The sequence below is a fragment of the Limulus polyphemus genome, unplaced genomic scaffold (assembly GCF_000517525.1).
Source record: "Limulus polyphemus unplaced genomic scaffold, Limulus_polyphemus-2.1.2 Scaffold2096, whole genome shotgun sequence".
NCBI lineage: Eukaryota > Metazoa > Arthropoda > Merostomata > Xiphosura > Limulidae > Limulus > Limulus polyphemus.
In genome coordinates, this window is record NW_013667706.1 from 212,970 (window position 1) to 220,319 (window position 7,350).

The 7,350-nt window shown below is 34.2% G+C and overlaps 1 protein-coding gene across 3 annotated transcripts in view; it reads left to right on the forward strand.

Annotated features, from left to right (window-relative positions):
- Positions 1–7,027, forward strand: part of LOC106465926 (inactive phospholipase C-like protein 1) — a 113,506-nt gene extending 106,479 nt beyond the window's left edge. For all 3 annotated transcript variants that reach the window (XM_013926168.2, XM_022393886.1, XM_022393885.1), the window contains one exon: positions 6,816–7,027. In XM_013926168.2, the coding sequence (XP_013781622.1) occupies positions 6,816–6,976 (161 nt within the window). In that variant the 3' untranslated portion in view covers positions 6,977–7,027. The remainder of the gene's footprint in view (positions 1–6,815) is intronic.
- The last annotated feature ends 323 nt before the right edge of the window (positions 7,028–7,350 follow it).

Genomic DNA, 7,350 nt, shown 5'->3' on the forward strand with positions numbered 1-7,350 from the left:
CCACATACAATTTCTACTAACACTCGGTATTTAAGGGATTGAAAAGACTGTCTTAATTATAAGCTCAAATCCGCTTGGAAAGTAGAAAATAAAATATTCTAAAGTAACTAATGGCTCTAACGCTTTCCATCACCGCGATGACGTCATCGTGAACGTAAGGAAGTGGATCTTAATGTTACCTCCAAAAGATGTATTATAGAGTTGTTGTTGCGGTTAAGCACAGAACTACACAAAGAGCTTTATGTGTCTGCCCAACGCAGGTGTCGAAACCCAATTTTTCGCATTATAAATCCTCAGTCTTATCACTGAGCCACCAGAGGGATTGTTGTACAAACACAGAATTTATTGATTCAGTTAGGTAAAACCTATTTGAAGTATAACAGAAGGTGGTAGGTTTGCTAGATGCAAATGGTTTAGTTATTAGAGGACAATACTGAACCTTTTTCTACACATCCTATCAAACTGTTTAGTTATTAGAGGTCGATACTTAACCTTATTTGATACATATCGTATCAAATGGTTTAGTTACTACAGGACAATTCTCAATCTTTCTCTACAGAGCATCACAGTTATTAGGGGACAATACTTAACTTTTTCTATATATAGTATCACAGTTATTAGGGGACAATTCTTAACTTTATTTATATATATATATAAAACAGTCCCAGTTATTTGAAGACAATACTTAACCTTTCTCTACACATAGTATCAAATGGTTTAGTTATTAGAAAACAATACTTAACCTTTCTTTATATATATAGTACCACTTATTTCCTTTTTTGTAGCTATCTGGTGGCTCAGCGCTAAGTGTGAAGGCTTATAGCGGGATCAGCCGCTCGGTAACTTTGTATTAGCCAAGAATTTTTAGACTCTGGTGGCTAGCCCTGACAGCAACCTTAAAGGGCGAGCATGTTCGGTAACGGGGATTCGAACCCGCGACCCGCAGATTGCGTGGCGAGCGCCTTAACCACCAGGTCACTAAAAACCAAGAAATGTCCAAGATGCTAAAAGCGAAACCTACGTGAGCCATTACACTACTCCATAATACAATAATACAGTCGTGATTAAACATGAATACATTTAATTTCTATAAGAACCTTGAGCTGTAATCATAATAATTGGAGAAAGGAAAACAAATAGACATATTACTACTGACTACTTTGGTTATTAGTTTTATTTAAATTCTGGAAATATAGATTGAACTTTAGTATTTATAGATACTCTCGTGTGCGTTCCCAAGTCATTCGTAATTCTCTAAATATATCTGAATACTACATAGTAGAACGTTACATTTTCGTGGGTTCTTTAATATCGTTCTCCACATCAAGTTCTCATGAAAATAACTTTAACTTATCGCACTAATAGAGTCCCTCACGTGCTCTGTATTCCAATCCTTTCATGTTCTTCGTAACTAACGTAATGCCTATTAAGTACGCTTGGAAACCAGTCCTTAGCATCTTTAAATAGTGACCAAGATTAGAGTTTGACCAACATGCACATTCTTTAAAACACAAGGAAATATTGGGCTGTCATATGCATCAAAGATCAAATAAAACAATAAAATATATAAAAACTCAATTTGTTGCCCCCCATACTGTTTTCTATATGATTTCCAATCATAATAGTTAAACCATTTTAGCCCCCAAGTGGCTCAGTGGTAATTCTGAAGGCTTATAACGTTCAGACTCAGATTTCGATATCCGTGGTGGGCACAGATAATTCATTGTATATTTTTGTGCTTAACAAGAAACAGACAATATTTACACGAACCTGGTCATCGTAGGATTTAACGAGAAATGTTTCTTTGCTTTGCTGTCAACTGTGCACGTGAGTATTCTTAATTTTTAATTTCTTACGAATTAAATCAACATTTCACTACTAGCAAGTTGGTGGTTAGGATTCTCGTCTTTCACTACTAGCAGGCTGGTGGCTAGGACTCTCGTTATTCACTACTAGCAGGCTGGTGGCTAGGACTCTCGTCTTTCACTACTAGCAGGCTGGTGGCTAGGACTCTCGTTATTCACTACTAGCAGGCTGGTGGCTAGGACTCTCGTCTTTCACTACTAGCAGGCTGGTGGTTAGAACTCTCGTCTTGCAATCTGTAGGTAACAGAATCGAAACCCGGTGCCCATCATGTTCGCACTTTCCATCGTAGTGGCGTTATAATGAGAGCGTCACTACCAACCGTTTGCCTTCCCTGTAGTCGGCAGTTTCAAATTAAGGGCGGCAGCAGATAGCGCCTTAGTATAGTAGTTTTGTTACTAACAAACAAATAAATTACTCGCACCAATCAAATAGTTAAAACTGCCGATGTAAAATCTCACGTTTAGAGCTTTTTGTAGTAATTAATTGTATAAATAAAACCTCATGTTTAGAGCTACGTGTGGTAAGTAACTGTTTAAATAAAACCTCACGTTTAAAGCTTCTTGTGGTAATTAATTGTATAAATAAAACCTCACGTTTAGAGCTTCTTGTGATAATTAATTGTTTAAATAAAACCTTACGTTTAGATCTTCGTGTGGTAATTAACTGTTTTAATAAAACCTCACGTTGAAAGCTTCGTGTGGTAATTAACTGTTTAAATAAAACCACACGTTGAAAGCTTCGTGTGGTAATTAACTGTTTAAATAAAACCACACGTTGAAAGCTTCGTGTGGTAATTAACTGTTTAAATATATGATTACATCTTTCACGCAGATTGGTCTTTTAACCTCTAAATTACCGATGGGCCCTTAACACATAGACTTTATCAAATAATATTTCTAAACGATTGAAGCGCCGAGTTGCTTCAGCGATCTCAAATAGCATACGAGTCACATAAAAATTGTAAAGAAAACTACCGTCAATATTTCAATTAATCGTGCTAATAATTGGCACAGTCCCATATGTATTTCACATAGAAATTTGATGTTTTACTGAATATTTTTTTTCTGTTTTTTTGGGGAGGGAGGGCATTTCTTTACTCTGAAGGCTGTAACAGGTAGAAAAACATGAAATTATCCAATGTCATGTAATATATGAATCACACCAGTGGTGAACAGTATAAAAACAAATGGGCTTATGGATAAATGTGTAAATGAAGTTAACTATATCTGATAAGAACGTTTATTTGTTTGTTATATGTCATGAAATGTTTTAATATAATATCTTATAAGGCAAAAAAATGGAGTGGTTGCTTTCAATTGACCTGTAAAAATAATGACTTTATTATGTTTGTTTGTAATTAAGCACAAAGCAACAAAATGGGCTATCTGTACTCTGCCTACCACCGGTATCGAAACCCTGTAAAAAAAACAAACATAATAAAGTCGTTATTTTTACAGGGTTTCGATACCGGTGGTAGGCAGATCACAGATAGCCCATTGTGTAGCTTTGTGCTTAATTACAAACAAACATAATAAAGTCGTTAGTAATTAAGCACAAAGCTAACAATGGGCTATCTGTACTCTGCCTACCACCGGTATCGAAACCCTGTAAAAATAACGACTTTATTATGTTTGTTTGTAATTAAGCACAAAGCTACAAAATGGGCTATCTGTGATCTGCCTACCACCGGTATCGAAACCCTGTTTTTTAGCGTTGTAAGTCCGCAGACACCCCGCTGAGCCACTGGGGAGATTTTCTTAAAAATCAGAAACAATCTTTTTCCTTTTTAAAGTAAATATACCAATAAATATGTGTGTGTGTCAACCATAGTCTATAATTACCTTTGCGACAAATAATTAAATGAAAAATACTTTATGTTTCGTTGACGTTTAGATAAGAAAAAATTCTACCCCACGCAGAACTAAGTATTTAAGTTATCGAATAATAATAACTGTAAGATTTGTTCGTGAAACTGAAAAGTCAAAATTCAATACCTTGTTTAGAAACAATATAAAATAATTGAAAAAATTATATGTAACTGAGGAAAATAATAACAAGAAAAAGAGAAACTAACAAAGAACTGTATACAAGAAAAATAAATAATATACAGATTCAATATTTCGCCCCTCCCCAATAACACAGCGGTAAGTCTGTAGGTTTATAACGCCAAATATCGGGTTCCGATACCCATGTGGGCACTCCACAGATAACGAATTTTGTAGCTTTAAATTTGACTACAATTAAACAAAGAAACTGAAAACAGCGCGGGTAACCAACTAATGTATTCGAACCGTTATAAGTTGTTATTTTATATCATTGCAAGCTCCTGGTTAGATAGGTATGTTAAGTATTGTTTACTGGGTTATGTTTTAGTTATGATCTATGTAAGTAGCTTGCTGTGATCAAGGTGACTGATAAATCAACATTTCTGAATTACTGTCGAATTAAGCCAAAACTCAGAAAGAATTTGTTGTAAGATTAAGCACTCTCAAGTATTATTTTTACTGTGCTACAACTTTTCCTGTCTTTATCTACTTCATTAAGTTCAGTATATTTTGAATTTTCCTGTCTGACATCTTACTGCATATATCTATTTCAAGATAGAGTTTTAAGACTTTTATAATTGTTTGCTTGGAATTCTTCAACAAAACGTATTGAAAGAAAATATTTAAAAGATTTATTTTTGCAGCGTGTGCCTTTTATTTTGACTGGTTTTTGACATATAACCGCTTAAAAATAGATATGTTTTAGGCGGAAGGATACTTTAATGAAACTTTACTTAAAACAGGGACTGTATGATTGGCAATTAACGTAACGACTTTTCTGTACTATAAATATACAAAATTATTAATAATAGGACAGTTAATAGATTAATTAGTACTATCTCTCCGTCTGTATTTTTTTAACCTGCGATCATGGAAAGTATAAATATATATATATATATATCTGTGAGAAAACTGAAATTACCAATAAACTTTTTAGAGTGGTGTATACTTGCGAGATAAATTCTTTTTAAACTGAGCCAGATAAAGCTGTTTTAGATACAATACATACTGCCTTGCCTTCACCCCACGACCTTTCCGAAAACTGTTGATTAAAAATTCCCGTTTTCTGTCGAAAACTTAATTAAAATTTTCTGGTATGATTGTCCACCAGCTTTTTTTCCACTCGCCGAACTGAGGCTCATTCCGGTCCAATTACCCCCCCCCTCCCTCACACACACACACATATTTTTAGGGTGATGCATGTAAGCCTGATATTGCGTGGTTGTTTAAGATTGGATTTTTAGATATGCTACCAATAAAATCCAAAATCTGTGACAAATACGAGCCTTTAAAGATGTGAACTAAAACTTGCCAAAAACAATTAAAATATATATATAAAGATGTGAACTAAAACTTGCCAAAAACAATTAATATATATATATAAAGATGTGAGCTAAAACTTGCCAAAACTACTAGAATATATATATAAAAGATGTGAACTAAAACTTGCCAAAACTACTAATATATATATATATATAAAAGATGTGAACTAAAACTTGCCAAAAACAACTAAAATATATATATAAAAGATGTGAACTAAAACTTGCCAAAACAACTAATATATATATATATAAAAGATGTGAACTAAAACTTGATAGTCGTCAACAGAAGTTTTAGGAAATATATTTGGAAACTTAATCTGCGGGCATTAGAGTCACATTTTCAAAAGGTTTTTCATGATATTATGTTATAAGTACAGCATTATAAATGCAAAATGCACCTTCATTCAGGTCAGATTGACACATAAAAACAACAACAAATAAAAAAAAACATACACTACTCAGTAAACGTACACGTCTTTAAAACCTTGTGGTATCCTAAAGTTGACACCGGTAGGGGGCATAAATATAATATAAGTATAAACGAAAGACAAACGGTACCAGGTAAAAACAAAAAATATGTTCCTCTTTTTAGTTCAGATCGCCAAATTTACTTCCAACCTCTGCTTAACTAAGATACAAAAGTATTAAAACCGCCGTATTGAAGAACAAATAACGCTAGGAAGTTTTAAAAAAGCAAAGAAACGAGCAAAATAAGACGTACATTACGTCAACTACAATTTTAACAAATAAAAAAAGCCAGAAAGTTATTTCAATAACCAAGTGCATAATATGGGTCAACATTGGCCTTAATTTAATACAAAACCTCAACAGGTAATGGCCCGCAAGTGGCACAGCGGTATTTCTGCGGACTCATACAGCTAGAAACCGGGTTTCGATACCCGTGGTATGCAGAGCACAGATAACCCATTGTGTAGCTTTGTGCTTAATTTCAAACAAACATTAAGTAATGGATGAAAGTGTATTTTAGACACTAAAACACATGTTTAGAATTGCTGTGTCAAAGTGCAGTTGATATAACGCCGAAACAACTAGGCCTCTCTCTCTCTTTTTTTTTTCCAGTGCACAACACTCTTAGAACTTTTATGTCAAAATTTAGGCACTGTAATACTGGAATATTGCTGTGGTTAGTGCTACATTTAGAATTGGTATGCGAAAGGACGGTCAGTGTAACAAAATGCTTTCTGTGCCAAATATGTTCGTCTGATTTGATTTCTTTTAAAATCTCCATAGAGGGAATTTTAAACTACACGATTGCAATCATCTACAAGTATCATATTCCACGTGCACATCGTGTGAAGCATTGCTGCGTATTTCGAAGAACTCTTAAACTTTCCAATAGATCATCAAGAGTTTGAAACAAAATTATGTTTGATATAGTAATAATGCATACTCATATTTCAGTTATAGTTTCACATCTTTTCAGACAGCTTCGTCTTAATATTTCCTGTAAAAGAAAATGAAAACGCGATTCTAAGTTATTAATCTCACGTAAAGTATTCTGTTCAAGCGTTTATATCTAAATCTAATTCGTAAGTTATATATATTTCTTTTTTATCTTAAGCTTCCGACTGTTGGCAATACATGATGAACGGAAGCAGCATGGTGAAACTGAAGAGTAGTTCTAGACAATATCGTCGATATTTTACCCTGGAAGAGGACCTGTCTTTTGTACGGTGGGTGCCGACTGCCAAACAAGCAGCTAAAGCAAAACGTAAGTTGTAGCATCGTTTGGTGAACTTCTGAAAATTGTTAAACACTTTGCACTTTCCGGTTATCGTTATTTTGTTCAGTATTATGTTTTCTCTGTGATTTCCAGTAATTACCATTAAACAACCAAAAGCTTGAATATGGTTCCTCCCTGTGTAAAGTCGGATAAAACAAGAGGGAATCCCCAATAGCCGCGGCACTTAAAATTCTTTTAGGCAGGATTAGAGTAAATTAATTTATGAGACCTTTTTCTCTTTTCTATGAGCTATATTTTTGTACGCTAACAATACCAAGCGTGGGGCGCGCGTATATCCGATTCGATTTTATTACTCGTCAAGATTCCTACCAGCCTACCCTCAAATTGAAATTCTTTTAAGCAGGATTAGAAT